At 47.5% G+C, this 25994-nt stretch overlaps 1 protein-coding gene across 2 annotated transcripts in view; it reads right to left on the reverse strand.

The window, feature by feature from the left end:
* Positions 1-12589: 12589 nt before the first annotated feature.
* RRN3 (RRN3 homolog, RNA polymerase I transcription factor) overlaps positions 12590-25994 on the reverse strand; it is a 48058-nt gene continuing 34653 nt past the window's right edge. For both annotated transcript variants that reach the window (XM_044303911.1, XM_044303912.1), the window contains exons 12-18: positions 22682-22812; positions 22405-22535; positions 20709-20893; positions 20038-20146; positions 19278-19430; positions 18889-18973; positions 12590-13710 (exon numbers count right to left, since the gene is read on the reverse strand). In XM_044303911.1, coding sequence (XP_044159846.1) covers positions 13549-13710; positions 18889-18973; positions 19278-19430; positions 20038-20146; positions 20709-20893; positions 22405-22535; positions 22682-22812 — 956 coding nt within the window. In that variant the 3' untranslated portion in view covers positions 12590-13548. The remainder of the gene's footprint in view (positions 13711-18888; positions 18974-19277; positions 19431-20037; positions 20147-20708; positions 20894-22404; positions 22536-22681; positions 22813-25994) is intronic.

Below are 25994 nucleotides of genomic sequence, written 5' to 3' on the forward strand. Positions count from 1 at the left end.
TTTCCCCTGTCCTAGGTATTCCCAAGCATCTTCAAAACCAGCCTCCAGACAAAACCGTGCCAGGGGAGACCCCTGAACCGGACTATCACTCCTGACACTCATAGAGACCCTATCACGTAGAGGATCAATGACACAGTTGAAATCACCAATAATCAGTGTTGGACACTCTGGCCATTTATCCATAAATAATACCAAAGAATTAAGGACCGAAAAGGAAAATGGCGGTGGAATATAGACAAAGGCCAAAATACATATCTTCCCCCTTAACCTACAATATAAAAAAATAAATCTCCCCTGTTGGTCGACAGAGGATGCCTCACAGACAAAATCAATAAGTCTATGTATCAAGACAGTAACACCTCTCGAGTAATTGGAAAAAGTAGAGTGATACGTGTGCGCAGCCCATCCCCTGTCGACCACCCTAGAGGTCTCCTCAGTGAGGTGGGTCTCTAGCAGGCATACTATTGCTGGTAAGTGGACCTGAGTCAAGTCAAAAACCGCTTGTCTTTTTCCTCTATCCCCCAAACCACGTATATTCCAGGCAATAATTCTAGTCAGCATTATCAACAGCGGTTAAATGGGAAAAGAGGAAAGAGAGGAAAAAAAAAAAAAAAAGGAGATTTTTGTATAACTTACCAGTTAAATCTCTTTCTCGCTCTTCCTTGGGGGACACAGACCTTGGGTATAGCTCAGCTCCCTAGGAGGCGTGACACTAAGTAAAACTGTTAAGCCCCTCCTCCATCAGCTATACCCTCAGCCTGGAGATAGAGGCTACCAGTTGCGTGTCCAAGTAGTGAAAGGAAAACAACCAATAACAGGAACAACCAACCAGCAACCCAACGGGGCGCCAAACCATAACCCTGTAACCAAACACAGAAGGGTGGGTGCTGTGTCCCCCAAGGAAGAGCGAGAAAGAGATTTAACTGGTAAGTTATACAAAAATCTCCTTTTCTCGCCCATTTTCCTTGGGGGACACAGACCTTGGGACGTTCAAGAGCAGTCCAAGAAGGGAGGGACCACAAACCCAAGGCGGAACACCACCAGAGCATCAGGAAACCGCTGTCTGCAAAACCAGGCGGCCCAAAGCAGCATCCGCTGATGCATGCGTATGCACTCTATAGAACTTTGTGAAAGTGTGCAGAGAGGACCAAGTGGCTGCCTTGCACAACTGTTCAGCCGAGGCCCGATGCCTCTGCGCCCAGGAAGCACCGACTGCTCTGGTGGAATGAGCAGTGATGCCGAAAGGCGGAGCTCTGCCCTGGGCTCGATAAGCCTCAGACACCGCCAGTTTAATGAAACGGGCAATAGCCACCTTGGAGACTGCCAAACCCTTGCGCGAACCCTCCGGAACCAAAAACAGGGAGTCCGTGCGCGGAAAGGATCCGGTGACCTCCAAGTAAATCCTCAACGCCCTGACCACATCCAGACGGTGCAGTTCCCGTTCTCTGGGGTGGAAAGGAGAGGGACAGAGCGACGGAAGGACGATGTCCTCATTGATGTGAAAGGCGGAAACCACCTTTGGCAGGAAGGTCGGGACAGGCCGAAGCACAACCTTATCCTGGTGGAAGACCAGGAAAGGGTCGGAGCAAGAAAGAGCCGCTAACTCCGACACCCGTCGGAGAGACGTGATGGCCACAAGAAAGATGACCTTGCAGGACAGAAGACGAAGGGAGACTTCCCGTAAAGGCTCGAAGGGGGCGGATTGGAGCGCCGAGAGCACCACATTCAGGTCCCAGGAAGGAACTGGAGGGCGGTACGGCGGAACAGAGTGAGCCACCCCTTGTAAGAAGGTCTTAATGGGCCCTAGAGGGGCCAGGGGACGCTGGAGAAGAATAGACAGCGCCGAAATCTGTCCCTTCAGAGAACTGAGGCTCAGCCCCAGGTCCAGACCCGACTGGAGGAAGGACAGGAGTGTGGGAAGGGAGAATCGGAGAGGAGGGATGCTCCGGGACTCACAGAACCCCAGATAGGACCTCCAAACCCGATAGTAGATCCTAGAGGATACAGGCTTACGAGCACGGATCATGGTGCGGATTACGTCCGCGGAGAAACCCCGTCGCGTTAAGACGGCGGTCTCAATAGCCACGCTGTCAAACGTAGCGAGCCTAAATGCTCGTGGAAGATCGGTCCCTGAGAGAGAAGGTCTTCCCTGGAGGGCAGTGGCCACGGTGCGTCTGCCAACAGCAACATTAGGTCGGCGTACCAAGACCGGCGGGGCCAATCCGGGGCGATTAAAATCGCGGGAACGCCCTCTGCCGCGATCCTCCGAAGAACCCGTGGCAGGAGGGGAAAAGGAGGAAAGACGTACAGAAGGGAGAATTCGCGCCACGGAAGGACGAGCGCGTCGGCGCCGTATGCCTTCGGGTCCCGTGCCCTGGCCAGGTATAGGGGGACCTTGTGGTTGAATTTGGAAGCCATGAGGTCCACGTCGGGGCGACCCCAGCGAAGACAAAGGGCTTCGAACACCTCTGGGTGCAGGGACCATTCTCCCGGGTCGATGGTGGACCGGCTGAGGAAATCCGCCGCCCAGTTGTCCACCCCCGGGATGTAAATCGCAGATAAGGCCGGCACGTGCGTCTCCGCCCAGAGGAGAATGAGGGACACCTCTTGCATCGCTGCGAGTGCCTCCCTGATGGTTTATGTATGCCACAGCCGTGGCATTGTCCGATTGGATCCGAACAGGGTGGCCCTTCAGTAGATGGGTCCAGTGTCTGAGGGACAGAAAAATCGCCCTCAGTTCCAGAATATTGATTGGAAGTCTGGACTCCGATAGAGACCAAACGCCCTGGACGGACCGGGGAGGGAAAACCCCCCCCCACCCCCGTAAGCTGGCATCGGTGGTAATCACCAGCCAGTTCAGTGGGAGGAAGGACTTCCCCCTTAGAGGGATATGCAACCACCAGCTGAGGGAAGCCCGAGCCAGGGGAGGCAGAAGAAAGGTCCTGTCCAGACTCCCCGGTGATTTGTCCCAGGCCGACAGAATTGCCCTCTGAAAGGTGCGGGATCGGAATTGTGCGAACGGCACCGCTTCGAAACAGGCAACCATCTTTCCCAACAACCGCATGCTGGATCTGAGGGAAGGGCGGCGATGACGGAGGAGACTGTGAACCGACCCGCGAAGGGCCAGACGCTTGTCCGACGGGAGGCGGACCTCCGCCAACTCTGTATCCAGGAGCATCCCCAGGAAGATCAGCCGTCTGGAGGGGATAAGGGAAGACTTGGGGTGGTTGATAACCCAACCGAAACGCGTCAGGGTCTCCAGGGTGAGGTCCACACTGCCGGATGCCTGAGAGAAGGAGGGTGCCTTGACCAGGATGTCGTCCAAGTATGGGAGAAGAAAAACACTTCTTGAACGTAGAAGGGCCAAGACAGGGGCCAGGACCTTGGTGAACACCCGAGGAGCCGTCGCCAGACCAAGGGAAGGGCGACGAATTGGAAGTGATCGTCCCCCACCGCGAAGCGGTGATGACATGGAGCAACCGGAACGTGGAGGTATGCATCCTGAATGTCGATCGAAACCATGAAATCCCCTCTTTCCAGGGAGGCCACTGCGGACCTGAGAGACTCCATCCGGAATCTCTGTAGTCGGAGAAAACGGTTCAGGCGTTTTAGGTCCAAGATCGGTCGCACTGAGCCTTCCTTCTTGGGAACCACAAAGAGGTTCGAGTAGAACCCCCTGAACCTTTCCGTCGGAGGCACGGGGGCGACGACACCCTTGTCCATTAGAGAGCGAATAGCCGCGAAGAAGGCGGCCGCTCGTACGGGATCCCGCGGAGGACGGGATCGGAAGAAACGGTCTGGCGGAATGGACGCAAATTCGATCTTGTATCCGCAAGATACAATCTCGAGCGCCCATGCGTCTGAGATGTGGGCCCGCCATACGTTCCTGAACAGGAGAAGGCGGCCCCCCACCCGGGTGGGTGGGGGCGCACCTTCAGGCAGAGGGCTGCTGGCCTGTGGGAGCCCGTGCAGGCTGGGACTTGCGCCAGGTAGGTTGCGTCCGAAAAAATGGCTTCTTGCGCCTATCTTGGACTGGGCCAGAGGAAGAAGAACTGACCGCGGGTCTAGACCCGGTGGTCTTGCGAAAGGACCGAAACCGGGACGAACCAGCGCGACCACGGGGGGCGCCCTTTGGCCTGGACTGGGGGAGGAGAGTACTCTTCCCACCCGTGGCCTCTGATATAAGTTCGTCCAGACGGGTCCCGAACAGGCGGGAACCCGTAAATGGTAGGCCGGCCAAAGAGCGTTTGGAAGCGGCGTCCGCCGCCCAAACCTTCAGCCAGAGTTCCCTCCTGACAGAAACTGCCAGGGCAGAGGAACGGGCAATGAGGGCACCCGCATCAAGGGAGGCCTCACAGACGAATTTTCCGGCCTGAACAATTAGTTGGGCTAAGGAGCGGAGGTCCTGAACAGGGACGTCCGACCCTAACTCCCGTTCCAGTTGCAAACCCCATTCAGAGACCGCTTTACCAACCCAGGCGGAGGCAAAGACCGGTCTAAGGGCCGAACCAGAGGCAGTAAATATGGCCTTGGAGAGGGATTCCGTACGACGGTCCTCAACAGACTGGAGGGAAGATCCGTCCTGTACCGGAATAGTAGTGCTTTTGGACAGGCGAGCCACGGGAGGATCAACCTTAGGCGGGGATGTCCACGTGGTCACAGAATCCGCTGGAAAGGGATAGCAAATGTCCAGCTTTTTGGGTGTAATAAAGCGGACGTTAGGCCGGGTCCAAGCCTTGGATACCACAGAAGAAAAATCAGCGTGTATGGGAAAAACCTTGGAGGCCTGTCTGGGGCGGAGAAAGGACACGCCGGCCTGTTCGGAGCTGGGGGGGGGGTCATCGTGTATCTGAAAGGTATCACGGATGCTAGCGATAAGATGCCCCACCGCGGACGCCAATTTGGACGGAAGCTCTGAGTCCATGTCCACGTCCGAATCCGCCAGTTCTCCCTCAGAAAGCGTATCCCTTTGAGAGGATAGACTCGACTCAGCTCGCACGCATGGCGGAGAGAGCGAAGCATCTGGAGAAGATGTGCGCTCAACCCTTGAACGTTTCTGAGTATGCCGGGCCCTGGAAGATTCGCTGGGAGGCAGGGAACCAGTGGGGGCGGCAGAAACGGTAGTCCCAGCGGGTGCGACAGGGATTGTGGCAGCCTGCGGGAGAGGCGGTCTATCCACGAGACGGCCCACTACGTGTGTAAGGCTTTCCACTGCCTGAGACAGAGACCTAGCCCAGTCAGGGGGTTCAGAGGCACCGGGGGTCGCAGCGGGAAGCGGGCCCTGCATCGGGGCCTGACATGCAAGGCAATGCGGCTCAGATTGTCCACGCGGAAAAAGTTCCTTACAGGCGGTACAGGCATGGTACCAGGGTTTGGGGGCACCCGTGGGATCTGACATGCTGAAAGGTGGTTGTACTCTAATACAGAGACCACAAAGGGTTATAGCAGCTATGGCCAGGAGGGTTAGGAGAGGGTTAACTGTCCTACCAGTGCCTCAGAAGAACGTCAGGAGTAGAGATGGAGCAGATCAGCAGCAGCAGATAGCGCAGCAACAGCAGTGAGCCAGCAGATAGCGCCCACAGAAGCCGAGCGATGTACACAGGAGTTTAGAGACCCTCTGCCACCAAGTCCCCTGTTTCGCCGAGAAACAAGCTCCACCGCGATCTGCCCATGTCGGGCATAAGCCCCGCCCCCCGATCGGAACGGAGCGGGCGGCGGCGGGAAGGGAGAGAGGGAGAGAGAATGCCGGGCTGAAGAAAGCAGCGTGGGGGGAACGGCGTGGAGGAAGGCGGCCCCCCTGCTGAGGATAACCTGAGGGGAGCTGGGGAGGGTCTGCTTGAGCGCTCAGAATAAGCTCCCACGGGTGCCCCCCTTACCCAGAGGGGTAAGTGCTGCAAATAGGGACGGGGTATGGGCTGGAATAGCCATCTCACCGAACGACGTCTTCACCCTCAGTTCCTTCCAGCAGGGTCGCCCCTTCAGCCACTGGCACCGCAGTGGCAGGAAGCTGGTAGAGGGGCTTGGCGTGCGGGCGACCCCCTAGCTGGCGGGATGTAGGGGAGCCATTGCTGCCCAGATCCTCCTATTGCTTCTGTGGGGGAGGCAGCAGTGCAGATAAATTGGCACTGGCGCAGCTCAACCCCGGGAGAGCAGAGAGGTCCATGCGTCTCTGGTATCCCTAGGAAAAAGTAAAATAACAAAATTAGAAAAATAAAATATCAAGGAGAAAACAGCCCTGCAGTAGCAGGGAGTGTCTTGCCTCCTTGGACACTAAGCTAAAACTGGTAGCCTCTATCTCCAGGCTGAGGGTATAGCTGATGGAGGAGGGGCTTAACAGTTTTACTTAGTGTCACGCCTCCTAGGGAGCTGAGCTATACCCAAGGTCTGTGTCCCCCAAGGAAAATGGGCGAGAAAAACATATTTTGACGCACCACAGCCCAACCCCAACCCCCCACCCCCCGTACAGGTAATCCACCACGTATTGTAGTAGATTTCTCTCCTATGACCATCCCTCCCGCACTCCCCCCACTCGGCCACCCCCATTAGGAAGCGAAGAAAAAGAAATTTAGGGGTATAAGCCCCTTATAACAATTATTATTCCCGCCACATCATAAAACAATTAAATCATAGATTATTTCGATCAAGCCAATCCGCGGCTTCTTCCGAGGTGTCAAAAAAAAGAGTTTTATCATTGAAAATAATCCGCAATTTTGCTGGGAATATAAAAGAATATTTAATATCCCTTTCTCTTAGCCTCTTTTTGACAGTCATAAATGTGCGTCTCTTTTCTTGTATATCTTTTGAGAAATCTGGAAAAAAGGCCAATCTGTTCCCATTATATACAACCGGTGAGCATTCCCTCGCCCTTCTCAAAAGGATATCTTTGTCCCCTGTGGTCAATAACTTAACAAGAAATGTCCGTGGTTGTCTCCCTGGAGTTGGTTTACCCCCTGGGACCCGATGAGCTCTTTCTATCATAAAAAAAGGGGAAAACGAATCTTTCCCAAAATTCTCAAAAATTAACTTCTGTATGAATTGGGTTGAGTTCTTCTCTTCCGCACCCTCTGGAATCCCTATTATTCTCACGTTGTATCTTCGTGACCTATCCTCAAGGTCCGCCACCTTTTTCTTCAGAAGGGTATACTCTAATTTAAATGTGGAGACTTCGGTATTTATTTTTTTAGATTCATTCTGTATCAGGGCAACGGAGCTCTCGAGATTGTTAACTCTGTCTCGCATTTTTGACAAATCGTCTTTTATTAGTCCCACATCAACTTGGATAAACCCAAGTTGGGTTGTAACAGCCTGTATTAAATCCCCATTTTGTTTGACCGCTAGCAGTATTTCTTCTAACGGAGAGGAGTTGTCGTTAGGGATAACTTCCCCAATTATACCGTCTTCCTCTTTGGGGTATCTAAAGGCTTTTTGTGGTTCTAACTCAGTCATCTCTGAGTCGTCATTTTTTTTTGTGACAAGTTCCTTTTGTCCGCCCCTTGTATTAACCCTCGGAGACCTCAGAAACTGGTCTATTTTTGTTGTTTCAACAGTTTTGGACCCCAGTTTCTGACTTGAGAGGTCAGCCGAGCGCCTACTAGCTTTTGGAGCCATACCCTGTTCCTGTACTCTTTTTTTTATTTTTTCCGCCTCTTTCTCTCCTTTTATATTTGTATCTCTTCTTATTGTTTTTTTTTTTTCTCTTTTCTTCTTCCTCTCCCTTCTTCTTTGTTCTCCTTTTCTTTTCCTTTTTTTTATATTTATTTTTTCCTCCCTTTTTTTTTTTTTTCTTCTTTCTCCCTCTCCCTCCTTCCCTCCCTTTTTTTCCCTCTTCTTTATGCTCTTTCTCCCCTTTCCTTTTCTTTTTCCTCTTTTTTTCCACTTTCCGCTTTATACTTTATAGTTTGCTCCTTTTATGTTTGTAGCCACCTCACTTTTTTCAAATGTGTTTTAGGATGGTAGAAGTAGTTTTTTTATTAGTAGGTATCATCCAAGGGAAAGGACATCTAGGGGAAAAAAGAAAAAAAAAAGGAGCAATCTCACCGGTTTTCAACCTTCCCCTACCAGCCGAGGGTTGGAAGTCCTGAGGGGCACCAGCAGCAAAAAATGAAGAAACCACAGTCTCCAACAGCCTGTCAAAGTAAAGTTTGTACGGTTGATCCCAGCAGTGCAAAGGAAGAGGGGAGAATGGCGAACAAAATCTAGAGGCACAATGAGGGGTTCAGATATATCAAGGAGATCATACAAGCCCCCTGAAGAATCCTTCAGCAGCCCGTCAATCTTCACACAGGATTAGTCACAATCACAGGGAGGTTAGGTTGAATCATACAAGCCCCCTACAGAATCCTCCAGCAACTCGTCAAACTCCACACAGGATTAATCACAATCACAGGGAGGTTAGTCACAACGGCAACAAGGAGGAGGGGGAACAAATCGGTGAAAAATGAAGCCACGAGGAAGAGGTCAGATACATGTCGGACGATCAACAGAGGTCCCAAATAGATTTCATCAGCCCGTCCTGCGGTCCATCAGCCGGGAGAAACACAGCAGGGTTACTCACAGTGACACAAGGAGGGAGAAGGGAGGATCGACAGCAGTCCCGAATGAATTTCATCAACCCGTCCTGCGGTCCATCAGCCGGGAGAAACACAACAAGGCTACTCACAGTGACACAGGGAGGAGAAGGGAGGATCGGCAGAGGCTGAAGACGAACTCCACTCACAGAACTAACCACAGCGGCACGGAGAGGAGGAGAGAGGATCGGCAGAAGCTAAGGACAGACTCCACGTCCAAGTTCAGTAGTCGGGGCAGCGACACATGCCCCGCGATCATGAGGAGGACGCGGGCGAAGATCACCACGAGGACGCCAGGAGATTCAAGGCAGCAGGACAGCCGAGCCGCGGGGAGGCGGAGAGCGTGACGTACACTGTCTACGTCATCACATGTGCATGACCCTTTCAATTCATGATTCTGTTACTCAGAATGAGCGGCATGCATGTCCTAAGTGATGGGTCTGGTTTTTGTCTATTACTCTACTGCACTTACAAGTACCTATAAATTATTTGTTATGTACAAAGATCACATCCACCAAAAGCAGTGATTACCGTAATCAGGGTAATTATGTAAGACTGCTATTTTTTTTTAACACTACTTTATCTATGCACAGACATCCTATAGGATTAGCAGTACTCAAACATCTACAGTTGCGGACAAAAGTTTTGAGACCGACATATTAAAAAGTTTAAAAAAAATAATAATTACCTACTCTTTAGCATTTGTCTCCTAATTTTTGTAATGGGAATCTGCACCACAAAAATAATTAGCATGGCAATTGTTGCTGCATGGAAAGCACAGCAAGTGGCCAAACTCAGACACTAGCCCCATTGAACGGGGTTAAATCCACGTGTCCACGACATGTAAAGATGCAAATTGATGGCCAGCCTGTGATTTCTGCAGCAGATATTTCAGATGGAAGGATCCGCTATGTGAACATGCCCCTACAGTACAGATATCAGAACTGTCTCTTGTAACGAGCCATGCACCCGTGTGTCCACCACATGACCAGAGGAGATTTATACACGCTTGAAGCAAACAATGAAAGTTTATACTCTACGACAGCAAGCAGAGATCTTGAAAACTGTGAGGAATTGATACCAAAACTATGCAATAACTAACATGTGTCTGCTAAACGGATTTCCCCTTTAAAAGGAAAATGTGTTCATCTGCCATGCTCTGCAGAAATAAGACCACGTTTCAATTAAAGAAATAGGAAGATAAAATGTATGAGAATCTTTTATTAGAGCGGATGTGCAAATTAATTCAATTCAATAAAACAATTCATAAAACTGCATTCAGCACAAGTTCTCAAACAGTAAACACTGCAAGAAATCAGCCATTAAAAAGTGTCCCTGTACTTAAATAAAATAAAAAAAAGTTTTGATATGTAATAGCGAGATATCAAAAGGTACTGATCGGTGGGGGTCCGAGTACTGAGACCCCCACCAATAGCTAAAACGAGGAGAGAGAGGGAAAAAAAAAAAAGAAGAGCAAAAAATGGACCGGAGACAGGTTCACAGACTTTCTGTTGAGCCCATCTTCAGCAGTGGGGAAGAGCGCACTATGCGAGTGCTTCTCTCTCCTCGTTCTAGCCATCGGTGGGGGTCTCCAACACTTGGACCACAACTCGATCCAAACCTTTGATCTTACTAGGACAAACCAATATTTTTTATTTATTTTTTTTAAGTGCAGGGATAATCAATAAAGAGTGCAGTAGTAACAAAATCATAAAAATGACATATCCAGGTTCCTTCACTGAAGACACTGACGTCGACATTGTTTGTACAAAATAGGGAGTGGTAAACTTTAATGAACACATATATAACCTGCACTCACATTGATGGAGGAAGGACTTCATTAACTATTGAAGACCTATCCTTAATAATAAATCAGCGGGGGTCCCACCACCAACACGCCCGCCGATCAGCTGTATCGGACGCTGTAACCAGACACGGCCAGTGCATGGAGCTGTGGGTTTCGATGCCTGTTTCTGGCACCACGGCTCCTGATCGGTGTGGGTGCCGGGAGCTGGATCTCCACTGGTCTGATCTTTACGATATATCCTAAGGAATAAATAGTTACCGTATTTATCGGCGTATAACACGCACTTTTTCCCCCTGAAAATAGGGGGCAAATGATGTATGCGTGTTATACGCCGATTAGGGCTGAAACGTGTCCTCCGGAGGCCAGAGAGGCAGGACTGAGCCGGCCGGCACAGCGGAGGGAGGAGGGAGTCCCTCCCTCCCCACTGTGAGCGGCTGCCGCTGAAGACCAACGAGGACAGAGTAGGAGGAGGAGGGGAGGGACTGTGGCCACTGCGCCACCAATGAATGTGCCGGCCATATCCCACAGTTCCGATCGGAGTCCCAGCAGTGTAATGCTGGGGCTCCGATCGCTTACCATGGCAGCCAGGAGTCACGCTACTGAAGTCCTGGCTGCCATGGTATGTTAGTGAGCAGAGAGCAGCGCATTATACTCACGTGCGCTGTGGCCGCCGGTCGCTCCTTCTTCTGTCTGTGCGGCGGATTGCTAATGCTTACAGCATTAGCAATGCGCCGCACAGACCTATGAGAAGGAGCGACCGCCGGCCACAGCGCACGTGAGTATAATGCGCTGCTCTCTGCTCACTAACATACCATGGCAGCCAGGGCTTCAGTAGCGTGACTCCTGGCTGCCATGGTAAGCGATTGGAGCCCCAGCATTACACTGCTGGGGCTCCGATAGGAACTGACACTGCCACCAATGATGGGGGGGAGGAGGGGGACCCTGTGGCCACTGCCACCAATGATTAATACTGGGGAGGGAGGGGGGGGGGTTTGCGTTACCAGAGGGGGCAGATCAGAGGCTTTATTTGAAATTTAATTTTTTTTCCTGAAATTTCCCTCTAAAATGAAGGTGCGTGTTATACGCCCGTGCGTGTTATACGCCGATAAATACGGTAAGTCCCAGAAAACCCCCTTAATACGGTGCTTACAACAAACACAGTCTGAATGCAATTACAGCAGAAAACTGATGAAATTACCCATTGGGCGGTAATAAATACCGCCAACTGAAGGGGTACTCTTATCTTGTAAAATGAAGACACACTGATACAATATGCAATCACTTTATGATCGGTGGAAGTCAGACCTCTGGGACCCCAACAATGACAAGGCCAGAGCGCAGATTTAGTTCTGCACCCCTTTCCCAACTAAATGATCACTGTGGTCCCTTCATTCTCAGGATCAGTGGGGATCCCAAATGTCAGGCCCCAACTGATCATAAAGTGATGGCATACCCTAGCGATAACAAAACATTTTACAGTGGGGTGGTTCACCTTCAGGGGCCTTTTGGCCAGACCCCCCCCGATCTGCCAGACCTGTGGAGGGAACCTGCTCCTCACCGCTGGGTTCCTGCTCCTTTCACCCCCCCGCATCCAAACTCCAGTCGTTAACTTCCTGTTTGACGGGGGTCACGTGACTGCTGTAATGACATGTCCCCCATGCAACACGTGACACGGTGACGCAGGTCCAGCCGAAAGGCCCCGGTGGACAACCTCTTTAAAAACTGGTTTTCCCAGTATGACATTGGGGACCCAGTAATTCCTGTGCAGATGACCAAGACCTGTTGCTCCTGTTGACCATATGATCATGGAGCCATGGACAGCTAAATGCTTAAAATGTCAGATTGATTTCATTATGGTTTATATACACATTACACATGGAAACTGTAGCTAGATTCTGTGTGCTTATACTTATTATACTCACTTATATAGCGCTGAAATATTCCGCAGCACTTTACAGACATTAGTATCACACTGTCCCCAATGGGGCTATCATGTCTTTGGAGAACCTGGAGGAAACCCACATAAACACAGGGTTTATACCCATCATCCACATGCTCTAGAGCAGGGATGCCCAACCTGCGGCCCTCCAGCTGTTGTAAAACTACAACTCCCACCATGCCCTGCTGTAGGCTGTCCGGGCATGCAGGGAGTTGTATCTTTGCAACAGCCGGAGGGCCGCAGGTTGGGCATCCCTGCTCTAGAGGTATACAGTAATGACAAATATCTATGCACTCGTATGGTCAGACCAGCCAGGGTAACAATACACAAATTTAAGTTCTCCTTCAGAGTATGTGCACATTGGCCTACAGTTACTTGTTTCTGGTCTAAAGTGCTCCAAAATAAGGGCACGTTGTCACACATTTTGCAGAAATTATTCGCCTTTTAGCCTTACAAGGGCAAGGGCTTACCAATCAACGCCAAAATTGCACCACAATTCTGGCACAAAATTCTGTCTTAAAGTAACGCAACCATAGTTGGTATAGCGTCAGAGCAAAGTGTCTATCCTTGCAGCAGATGTATCGTCCAGCCTGAGCCCCTGTGATAGATCTGGTGCAGGTCTAAACTGCCCGACTAAGCTTACACCATCTATAGGGTTCGTAAATTTGCACCAATGTAATATATCTAACAAAAGAGACACAAGGTGCATCACTGATCATAGTGGAGAGGCCAGTCCTCAACAGCCCACCTACATACATATACTGGCCACCCCTTACTTTATGTAGAACAAGGACATTATTATACACATTATTATTGCACTGTCGAGCTGTGTGTAAGAACACGGGGATACACACAATATAGGAAAATATAATGATTATATGGATCTGCAGCCTGGGTTATCAGGACTTGACGCAATGTCCTTTGGGTGACTGGCAAGTATCATGTGGGTTACATTTCAATCCAACAAGTTCTTGATACCTTCGCACCCACCACCTATGCATTTGCACAAATAAACCCATCAGTGGTATCAATGAACAAACTTTAAAGGCCCCTTAAGACCGACCAGGACAATTCTGACCAAACAAAAAGGGAGTTCTTACAGCCGTGGCCGTCCATAAATAACCGGTGCCAACCTTCCCAGCTACCACATAGCCGGTGACAGCTTCTGACACCATCTGTGCCTCAAGAGATATCTACTTGAGGTGAGTGCTTTGGAATTCAAGTGCTTGATGGGGTCAGAACGGTCGCTGAAGGAACGTGTAAGGTGGGGAGCCCACACTGCTTGCCGGGCTCTTCAGGAAAAGGTCAAAGGAACCCGGTGCCATCTCGACTGAACTGTCATTCTGAGGTGTCTCTCCTTTGAGGAAATCATCTTCATCATCTGGGGTGGCACCAGGCTTGAAAAAAAGATGGTAATATGTCAATATAGGCAATGATAACCCCAGCTAGTGGAGATTGGTATTATAAACTGTAATATGTACGTGATATTTATATACAGTGTGTATAACATACGGTAACATATATGTTATTATATAGCATCTTACATCCAGCAGAGAGCTGATGTTTCAGAGGAGCAATACTGTAGACTGTTCTTAAAGGGGTTATCCAAGAGTAAGACTGGTCTCCCAGAGTGGCCGACCCACGGTGGAGATCACACAACCTGCTCCCCCCGCTCTGACACTCCCAGCCCAGCTCTTACTTTCCCTGCCCCGCTGAAATCAACAACCGTCGATGAGGGGACACGTGACCACTGCAGCCAATCACAAACATGCAAGTGTACGGGGGGTCAGGAGAGATCGCTGCGTGAGCCATGAACCAGCCTTTGGCCAACTAAATTTTCACGTGTAAAAAGCTTAAGACCCATGTGAAATCAGACCCTAATATAAACCCATGCATTTATCACATACCATTCAGGTGTGGCCCTTTACTGACAAGAGTTGGACACTATATACTAGGAGGTGTACATGGGCTGGGAAGGGCACATACATGCAGTAATAGGAGTTATTAAACTATTGGCAGGCACCGGAGTCCAATGGTTTAATATGCCCAATTCAGGTATATTAGCAGGTTCTTTTACCTGTTTACCGATGCTGGGGTCCCAAAATGGCCTCTGATTGAGGGTCATGCGACCAGTCCTGTCCACCAGCGGCCTCCAGTTAACATGAATGAATCATATTAAACCAATGGACACTGGTGTTGATGGTTTAATAACACTTATTGCTAGCTGCATGTATGTGCTGTTCTCAGCTCATGTGTAGCTAGTTTTTCATTTTTCTTCCCTATCTTCCTTGAGACATAACTCTTATTTTTCTGTTCAAATAGCTGTATAAGGGCTTATCTTTTGCAGGACAAGTTGTACTTTCTAATGCCACCATTTAATATGGCATACAATGTAGTTTGAAGCGGGAAAAATCCAAAATTCCAAATATGGTCAAAATTTGAAAAAAAAAAACAAAACACAATTCCTCCACGGTTTTATGGGTTTTGATCCCACGGTGTTCTCTTTGCGGAAACACTGATCTGTGCCCTTCATTCTCTGGATCTGCACGATTACAACGATACCAAATATGTATAGGTTTTTTATGTCTAAATAGTGTAAAAATAAATTTTTAACTTATAAAGAAAAATGTTTTTTTTACATCACCATATTGTGACCCCCATAACTTTTTTTTTTATAGTTATGTCTACTGAGCTGTGTGGGGGCTCTTTTTTTTTTGCGGAACAATATGTCGTTTTTATTGATACCATTTTGGAGTGTGTGTGACTTTTTGATCATATTTTATTACATTTTTGGGGGGTAAGAGAAGCAATGAAAAAACTGCATATTTTGACCCTTTTTCCAGTTACGCCAATTGCTGTATTAGAAAAATATTTTTATATTTTAATACTACAGGCTTTTTCGGATGTGGTGATGCCCATGATGTTTACAGTTTATATTTTTTGTTATTTATGTATTTATTTTCTTATTCTACGGAAAGGGCGGTGATTCAAACTTTTATGTCTTTTTACATTTTTTATACATTTTTTAAAGGGTATTAAACTCAATTACCTGAATCCTCATTGGCCGCAGAAAATGCCGGTAAAAACCCCAGAAGCACAGGCTTCTGGATTTTTTCACCTTTTAGATGCCATGATCACTCACTTGACCACAGCATTTAAAGGCTTTTTTTAAGGCTACTTTCACACTTGCGCTTGATCGGATCCGTTCTGAACGGATCCGATCATATTAATGCAGACGGAGGCTCCGTTCAGTACGGATCCGTCTGCATTAATAACTTTAAAAAATTTCGCAAGTGCACAAGTAGCCTGCGCGGATCCGTTCAGACTTTCAATGTAAAGTCAATGGGGGACGGATCCGCTTGAAGATTGAGCCATATGGTGACATCTTCAAGCTGATCCGTTCCCATTGACTTACATTGTAAGTCTGAACGGATCCGCACGCCTCCGCACGGCCAGGCGGACACCCAAACGCTGCAAGCAGCGTTCAGCTGTCCGCCTGTCCGTGCGGAGGCTGAACGCCGCCAGACTGATGCAGTCTGAGCGGATCCGCATCCATTCAGACTGCATCAGGGCTGGACGGAGGCGTTCGGGTCCGCTCGTGAGCTCCTTCAAACAGAGCTCACGAGCGGACCGACGAACGCTAGTGTGAAAGTAGCCTTATGTATGATGCTTTTTATTGAAGATTTTCAATTTTAAACACAGACAAAACACTGCCCCCCCCCCCCCCCCCAATCCTTTCCTCCTCCCCCCAACATAACCCCATGAGACAAGAGCAAATAAATAATTTTGCACCATATGGTCTGACATCTCGGTACATTACAGTAACTGCACTTATTACAATAGTTCAGGTCAGTATAGCATACTCTAAGCAATATAACACATTTTACAAGATGCCCTATTCAAGTTCCCATGTTTTGTGCCACCTTCATCCCAGGGCACTCAGTTTCTCAGACTACCCTGTCAATACCACCCTCCCTTTATATCACTTCTCACCTCTCACCCCCCCTTTCTGCCCATCACTCATACCTCCCTCACTCAACCCCACATTCACCTCCTCACGTTTGTAGATTATAATGTTGAATCCAAAGTGACCAAATCTTCTCAAACTTTTTTACACAGTTTCTTTTTTGGTACACATAGTTCTCTAGACTAATCAATACATGCACCTTTTTTACCCATTCATCTACTGATGGTGGTTGAACATCTATCCAGTGAGCATTTAAAGGCTTTAATGACTGCAATCAGCATTATTGCCGGTAGCGGTCATTAACCGCGGGTTGTTTTCTTTTTAAAACAACCGAGACCCACCGGCCATGACACCTTCTGCAAGCGGGCGCCATGTTTGCCCATCACTCCAGCGCCGTACAGTGAACGAGTTAAAAAAATTTTCCCCTATAAACAAAGTGGATAGATGATAAAAGGAAAGGAGAGAAAAAGAGACAGGAGGCCGCGCCTCGTGTGTGTGGCTGTATTTGCGGTCTTGGTTAACTCTATACAAGAAGCGCTTACCGTGTGTTGTTGTGTGTAGCCACAACAACTGTAGAAGGCTTGTGCTGGTATTTTCCCGTCCAGCATGCGGGGTCCTGTGCTGCTGCCAAGGGTTCCTTATTCTCTGCACCAGCGGTGGCAGAAGGGATAAGGAGGAGGATAAAAAGTAGTCGTATTGAACCCTTTTTTTTTTTTTTGCGGCGCTGGAAACAGGAGGCGGATTTTCATAAAATACTTTTTTCGAGAATGAGAGTAAAATAGCTTGTTTATTTTTTCGTCAACGCGTTTCAAGGGCATCCAGCCCTCTTCGTCAGGACAATAAAAGTATATGTTGTACACATTAAAACATCGTCTTTTAAAAGGGGTATTTTGGCGCGCAGGCCAGTGGTTGGGCAAGAGGCAGATGTGTATGACGTCATTTGTGGCGTCACTTTGAGGAACGCCCCTCATTTACTGGCTGTTAATAGAGATACTGTGGATGCTAATTTTAATAGCGGTTGATTTCTAGGTATACTATATTCATATCTTTTTTAGTATTGATATATGTTGCCATTTATTCGCTGGTAAGTGGCATATTCCGGTATTATGATCCGGTGTTTCGTGCGCATTAGGTCTGCTGTCGGCACTGTGAAGTGGGAAGGATAAGTGGCTCGGCAGAAATCCAGATGCCCGCAGTTGTCAGGCCCGGTAATTGGCATCTTTGTGAAATGAGTGGGGGAAGAGGAGAGGTGGGTGAGGAGGAGAGGCGGTCCGTCCCGCCTGACCTCTCAGTGTGCTGTGAGGAAATGCCGGACTATGTTGGCGCTATAAAACTTTAAAAACCATAGCGCCAACATAGTCCGGCATTTCCTCATAGCACACTGAGAGGTCAGGCGGGACGGACCGCCTCTCCTCCTCACCCACCTCTCCTCTTCCCCCACTCATTTCACAAAGATGCCAATTACCGGGCCTGACAACTGCGGGCATCTGGATTTCTGCCGAGCCACTTATCCTTCCCACTTCACAGTGCCGACAGCAGACCTAATGCGCACGAAACACCGGATCATAATACCGGAATATGCCACTTACCAGCGAATAAATGGCAACATATATCAATACTAAAAAAGATATGAATATAGTATACCTAGAAATCAACCGCTATTAAAATTAGCATCCACAGTATCTCTATTAACAGCCAGTAAATGAGGGGCGTTCCTCAAAGTGACGCCACAAATGACGTCATACACATCTGCCTCTTGCCCAACCACTGGCCTGCGCGCCAAAATACCCCTTTTAAAAGACGATGTTTTAATGTGTACAACTTATACTTTTATTGTCCTGACGAAGAGGGCTGGATGCCCTTGAAACGCGTTGACGAAAAAATAAACAAGCTATTTTACTCTCATTCTCGAAAAAAGTATTTTATGAAAATCCGCCTCCTGTTTCCAGCGCCGCAAAAAAAAGGGTTCAATACGACTACTTTTTATAGATGATAAAAGGGGGAGTGACTGCTAGGAGACCCAACTATCACAAGAACGGGGGTCCCAGGTCCCCTGTGGCGCACAAGCATGACCACCACTCCGTTCAGCTATCGGGCAGTGTCATAGACTTGAATGGTGACTATACATATGCAACATCACCCATTTTCACAGGTAACTTGAGGACCCTTCCTCTTATGATGAAGGAGGAAACCCCCTTTAAGACCCCATGAGTGTTATTAAACCAAGCATATCTTTCTGTGTATATTACCAATAAGAAAACTTCCTATATAGAACCCATATCCAGGTGCTGTTCTGCAAACAAGAAAACATACTGGAGATGATGTGCAGATGAGCTTTTACAGTAATTTATGGGGTCATCAGAGCTAGGAGTTGTTTTTGAAAAGTTGTCAAAGATATGAGATGTGGCCTACACTGATGGCAGAGGTTCTGAATTTATACTACTTGGGCGGCCTGTGGATAAACTTACAGTTCTTTGTAGAAACCAAAGGATGGTACTATTATGGAGAGGCGGCCACTGGTCTATATAATGAATGCCATGTGGAGCATAAACTGTTATCCATTTCTAAAAAGTCAACTATTACTACCATACATTGTCAAACCAGATACCTTAACTGGCTTTTGGGGTCTTTTCATTTCCTCAGCATTAGACTCTTCCCAGGGCTGATAAATTGGATCTATCTGTATTTTACACCTGAAAAAAAAAAAAAAAAATGTACTGAAAAATTATAGAAAAAAAGCACAGCAAGGACATGAGCAATTTCATACACCCATTGTTATAAGGGACAAGGGTGTATAACCTATCACAGGAGAATGCGGGTTTTATAGTGGTCCCAGTATAGACATATAGGAAAATCCAAAATGACAATGTGAGAGTGAAAGAGAACGGTCTGCTCTGTGGACAGCTGTCATGGTGGCCTTGTATACCGTACCAGCATTTCTCAACCAAGATCCATAAATACAGTACAAACTATTATACCCAAATATGTAATACAAACCTTTTCAAAATGCAAGGATCAAAGGGGAAGAAGCTGTCTAGTGGATTGGTGCACATTTGAACAGTTTCACCTCCGCTGCTGCTTCTCACAATGGGGATCATCTGTCGATTGTTGCGTTCGATGATAGTGTAACAAAACACCAGCTGATATTTCCTGCAAAACACAGCCGTTAGTACACAATCCCAGTTACCGGAGCATCAATCGTTGAAGCAGGTGTCACACTGTTACCAATCGTCTAGTGTAAACAGCAGATTCGGCATCTAAAAAGTGGCATGGATCGGCTTCGGTCGGGGCTGCTCAGTCTCCTAAGATCCTGTACCCAGTAAGAGGAGACAGAGCTACTACATTAAATTCCACAGTACTGCCTGCTCTACTGGATATAGAAGCCTAGGAGACAGAACAGGACACCGTCACATAGTGCCTACATATATGAACGGCAGGGATCGCAGCTCTGCTACTTAGAAGGAGAATGTGCTATGCAGGGTATCTAGAAAATAGATGTCTGCACTATGAAGGTGGGAGAAGTGAGAGACCATCAGACATCATATATGCTGCTTCAGAAGCAAAAAAAACAACAGAATTCATATCTTTGGTTTCAAGAAATTAGTTGAGATGAGGAAATCGCCATTGCTGCTTCTACTTTCATGATCTAATATCACTGTAGAGTGAACTTTTTACGTTTTCCATCAATTTCACCCGAAAGCCAAAAATCCCTAAATTTTTGTAAGTAGTGTATACATTTTTAAATAACCACACTTACCTTGTGATTGCAGCAAAGAAGTTAACTACTGAAGGAAGACAAATCTTCAGAGGGTTGAGCTGACACATTATAATTCTTTCAAAATTCAGACCTTGCAAGTAGGACAGACCTAGCAAAACACAGCACAGCATTAAACATGGAGCTTTATTGCTCTACACAACATGTACCATACAAATCGCTTTTTTAGCATTTGTCAGCAGCCGCCAGCATGTCATACGGTGGCATCACACACAGTGGAGGAGAGCTGCAGCCGGCAGGATGGAAAGGTAAGTATTCTCTCTTTCTGGCACAGAGCTCACTCCGCTGCCACCAATGGCTTCATATAGCACCGGACCACCAATGATTACCAGTGTGTCACAGAGGCAGGTGCCATTAGTCCTGTCAATCAAAGCTGACTGGGGAGTATAATGAATGATAGGGGTGTAGCTGTAGCGGTGCTCCAACACTGCAGCCTGCCCCTTGGTGCTCCAACTGCTGATTTGCATAAAGATAAAAAGTGCTAATTTCTTCACAACCATGCAAGCTACAAAATAAAGAATGGTATTGTTTTCTTTAGCATGATCAACCCTATCAGGCCGCATGCCTGGTTTAATAGGGTAGATCACGCTGACAGATATGACGATAGTATATCAATGTCTGATAAAATACATACGTTATAAATGGACACAAACCTTTGCGCAAGTTGCCTTCTAAAAGCTGCTTATGTCGGAAAATCAGAATATAGAAGACAGACTGGCAAGCAGCGTAGAAGGGCCCGTGGAAGGTAATGTCACAGAAAGCCCTGCTCCCAGCATCCTGATTATCTATGTAACCATGGATCCAGTTCACAAGGAGATCAAGGCAAGCCTTCACTGTCCTGTAAAACACACAGTCACTGGTCAAATATAATACAGAGTGAGGCCTCAATTGATTTATCCTAATATTAGCAATTCACACAGAAGTGAATGGAGAGAGCCACACATGTGCAGCAGCTGCTTAGGGGACTCCTTTCTGGAGATAGATGTCGGGTCCTAGAGATGGGAATACTACTTTAAAGGGGTTGTCCAGGTTCAAAGCTGAACCTGGACAGCCCTCCATTTTCACCCAGGCAGCCCCCCTCACATGAGCATCGGAGCAGTTCATGCTCCGATGCTCTCCTTTGCCCTGCGCTAAATCGCGCAGGGCAAAGGCATTTTTCTGAGTTCCGGTGACGTACCGGGCTCTCTATGGGGCTGACCGGAACCCCGGTGACGTCACCGGCACTGATGGGCGGGATTTGGCTCTGCCCTAGCCAGTAAAACTGCTAGGGCAGAGCTAAAGCCCGCCCCTCAGAGCCGGTGACGTCACCAAACACACTGCTGGGCGGAAGTTACCGCCCGGCAGTGTGTTATTGAAAACACAAGAGCCCGTGCCCTGCGCGATCTAGCGCAGGGCACTGGAGCGCATCGGAGCATGAGATGCTCCGATGCTAGGCTCAGGGGGGCTGCCGGGGTGAAAATAAGGGTATGTCCGGGTTCAGCTCTGAACCTGGACAACCCCTTTAAGGGGGCTTCCAGGAATTAATAGTGATGGCTATGAATATCAGATCTGCAAGGGTTAAATGCCCCGCACCCCGGCACATAAGCTGTTCAGGAGTAGCTCTGGCCTTGGAAATAGGCAGTGGAACTACACAGCAGTGTAAACTGCATAGTGGACAGAGAGCAGCGCTGCAGTAGTCAGCATCATCTAATATACAACTGACAGAGCTGTGTAGTTCTGCCACTTATTTCAGGCGCTGGAGCTACAGCACGACAGATGATTTTCGGGGGTGTGGGAGCAACATATCTGATATCGATGGCCTATACTGAGGAGAGATCATCAATATAAAAATCCTGAAAAACTCATTTAGGCCAATTTCACACAAATGTATTCAGTTGAGGAAACGCGTTCCGTGTGAGAGCTGTATTTCTATGACTCAACACTCCTCCTCTGACGTGAACTCATAGCATCATAATGGTCTATAATGCAGTGTGCGCCTGCTTGAGTAGAGTTTACTGAACTGTAGTCCAAAAATGCTGTGAGTACAGTTGAGTAGACCTGCAGTCAGGCAGGAACATACTGCATGAGAAATCATTATGATACCGTGAGTTCATATCAAAGGGGGAGTGTTTAGTCCAGGAAATAGCGCCCTCACATGCAGCGCGTTTCCTGGACTGAATACACGCATGTGAAATTGGCCTTACGGTTTATTTAGTAGCAGACAGGCCTCACCTCTCTAAGTGAAATCACTGTACTCAACAACCCACAATATGAAATTATAGCAAATACACAGCCCAACTAAAATCACACTATGTAATTTCCCAAAAATCTGCCACTTACTTCTTTATGGATTATAAACTGAATACTTACACCAAGGGAATACACTTTGCCCGAGCCAAGAAACTTCCAATATAACTTGCAGCAGTCTGTCTGATAATTGGAGCATTATTAGGATTTTGCAGCTTCTTCCAAAGATGTTCCAAAAATGCTTCTGCCAGACCCTGCATTCAATATCACACAATATCATTAAGATGCCCCCTATACAGCCCCCAGCAGCAGAGTTTTGGGGTTATTCTTGTGGCTCAAAAAGTGGCAACTCGGAAAATGTACAATAATATTTTCAAAATTAGAAAGATAAAATACGCACCAGTTTGAAGCTGCAGATGTAAAAAATGATATACTGGACATGACAGGAAGCATGGGTTGGTAAGATGAGCTTGTCAAATATGGCAAGAAGCTCTTTGTATAAATCCTTTGCTTTATTAAGTTGAAAGCTCCCTGCAAGACACAATCACCATCACAACATACATTATTCAGTCTACCGCTATACACAACTAAAAGTAATGCTTAAAACCAGAAGATAGTGAGCTCCGTTAGACAGTATTTTTTATTTTTTCAGTTTTATTTCACACTGGCCATAGGAAACCATACTGATCTTGAGATCGAGCAGTCCTTAGTTTAGTGGGGGACACACGCTAGATTTCTGTAATGCCGCGATCAATTCTTCATTGAAACTGATAACCAGGACCTTGTGTGACTTTTCTTGTCTTCTTGCCGTTTCATAACAGACATTTCAGAAAAAAACATTAAGGTAGGAATACATTTTGGATTCCCTCTAGGTGGCAACCCTTTTATCCAATACCAGAGTGTTCATTTTAGGGTACTTGCACACGACCGTGTCTGTGAGGGGGCCACATGTCTCGAAGCGGCATTAATCGTGCGCACGGGAGCACACAGCATCATAGATTACAATGATGCTGTGCATGTCGGCCGCCCGCGGGACTATTGTCCCGCACTCATAAGATCATATGTCTCGGAGGGCATACGGTCATGTGCAAGGGCCCTTAAAGGGAGTCTGTTAGGTGCATTATTGCTACTGAACCAAAACTAGCACTGGGCAGGGAACTTAAAGGGGTTGTCCCATGAAAAAAATATTCTACAGTTTTCAAACCAGCACCTGGATCTGAATACTTGTGTAACTGCATGCAATAAAAATTCAGTATAGCCACTGAGTTATTCAATAAAATGTATGTGTATACCGTAAAATGTACCGTATCTGTATACCGTAAAATGTACCGTAAAATGTAGGTTGGCGGGATATGCCACTAGGCCTGGAAACAGGAATAAAGGGAGCAGGTCACCTTCTAACACATCCCTAAATCCTAGCCCTGACCTCCTAACTATATGAGCGAACCCTAATGGTGGGAGGGCTCATACCCAGAACCTCGGGCCCAACTAACACTAGAGATCCCTGGTACTAATGTCAGGGCTAGGAGACGACCTGTTCATCCACGACACGGATGAACTGGAGTCTCCAGCAGGCCTAGCAACAAGGAAAGGGACAGACAGTAGCATAAACCAGATTAGCAGATGAGCACCCAGCGCAAACAACACACACACTGGAACAACAGCAATTACCTGCCACAACAACTGGATGAAACAACTGCTACTGACTAGTGGTTCCCCCTCCTGGAAACCCTGGAGCCCACTTCTGCAGGCAGGTGGTCAACGATATTCCCCCTCTGAGGAACCCAGGAGCCCCCTCACCAGAGGCACAACACACAGGGAAACGCCTTGCATACATGCTGGACGAAACACCAAAAGACCGGACATGAAACTACAACAAGACAAACACCACACCCTGAACATAAACCCACACCAAACATCAACAGGTAAGGTAGGGAACATGGAGGATAAATAAGGGATGACAATCTATGTCCAACTAGGTGGCCCTCAAACTGGACAGATGGTAAGGTCCAGGATGGCAGCATAACTCCAGCTCCACAAGATGCTGAAGTCCCACAAACTTCAGGCTCAAAGCCCAAGTACTATAAGAGCCCACACCCAGTTCCACCTTGCTCACATTTTAATCCCATACCCACCAGAATAGGAAGGGACAACAATCGTAAAGGGGAAGTGTGTACACATGCTAAAAACTACACGCTTGCAACAAGCATGCACGGCTAAAGTGTCACGGTCCACTACCACCAGACCATGACACAGTCGTGACAGAAGGCCGCACATGCTCGGTTTCATCCTTCAACTGCCACCTGAGTTGTGATAGGGAGAGCATGGACTTGCCCCCTGAGCTGTGATAGGGAGAGCTAAAACACGCCCCCTTAGCTGCAGCAGAGAAGACACTCCCCTTGAGCTGTCAGCTTGATATAAATCGAGCAGATCAATAAATTGGGAGATCTCTGGATCCATGTGAGGTACAGGGCTGGTTCTAGCTTTGTTAGAAAGAGATTGTCATGTACAATATGATGTCTGATTTCCATATTTTTTTTTTTACTCTTTATTAACATATTAGAAATAACTTCTCCTAGTGTGAGGCTGAATATTAATAAGATGCTTACAATGTGTATCTTTTTGGGGAGGGGGTACTCATCAAGGATGTCCATCATCTCCATTATTATTTGATATTTATGTTGAGCCCCTTGATGCTAGAGTTAGGCAAGACCCTATGATTGAAGACTTCGGGACATTGGGAACAGCAGAGTTCCCTATATGCTGATAATGTTTTATTTTATATTCAACATACTGATTCCACACTTCTGAGGGTTATTCGAGGTGTTAATTCCTTTAGTGAGGTTTTGGGTTTTGATATTAATTGGTCTAAAACTATTCTTATGCCCCTGGATAAAATTACAACCCTTTACTGACGAGTTGTTTAGTAATCTGACGATTTCCAACTCATTTGAATACTTGGGTATCATTATCTCTGCTAAGATTCAAGACTTCCTACAGTTGAATTTGATCCCATTGATAACCAAACTGAGATCTAAAATAAAGATACGGCTCCGACTTCAGTTATCTAGAGCCGATAGAATATCTTTGGTGAAGATGGTGATATTGCCCCAATTATTGTATATCCTCAGGAATTCCCCAGTATGGATTGAAGAGAGGTTTTTTAAGTTGATGTCATGGAAGGTGAGGGAAGGGATGCAAACAAAACACAACAAAATTACACAGCTAGGGAACAGGGAAAGGTCACCACCTGATAGTCCCTGAGCCTTTCCCTGGCTGCTATCAACATGAACAAATCTCGATGGTAGAAGTGTTCATGCACTTGAACATAAGCCCTGCTGCACCTGATACAAACCCTCAGCTAGGGAGCAGGAGAAAAGACAACCGGTTCCTTGCACCAGATGAAGGAACCTGTGTTTACCTAAGGCCTAGCCCATACAAACTAAAAAAAAGGGAAGGAAGGAGGACTTCTCTGAAGACGAACTGGGAGCAGGAGATCCACAAAACACCAGCAGCGAACTCCAGGAGAAACTATAAACCGCAAGGGCTATAAGTGAGAAGCAGGAATAAATAGCATCACTAACAAACTAATGAGCAGAACCTGTGACAGGGTGGGATCCTGCCCAAAGCCACAACAAAGCAATCTGTCAGATTCACGTGCAGCAAGTCTGACAGATCTTCTCAGATCACTCACAGGGCAGGGCGTGACAGTT

The sequence above is a fragment of the Bufo gargarizans genome, chromosome 8 (genome assembly GCF_014858855.1).
Source record: "Bufo gargarizans isolate SCDJY-AF-19 chromosome 8, ASM1485885v1, whole genome shotgun sequence".
Taxonomy (NCBI): Eukaryota; Metazoa; Chordata; class Amphibia; order Anura; family Bufonidae; genus Bufo; species Bufo gargarizans.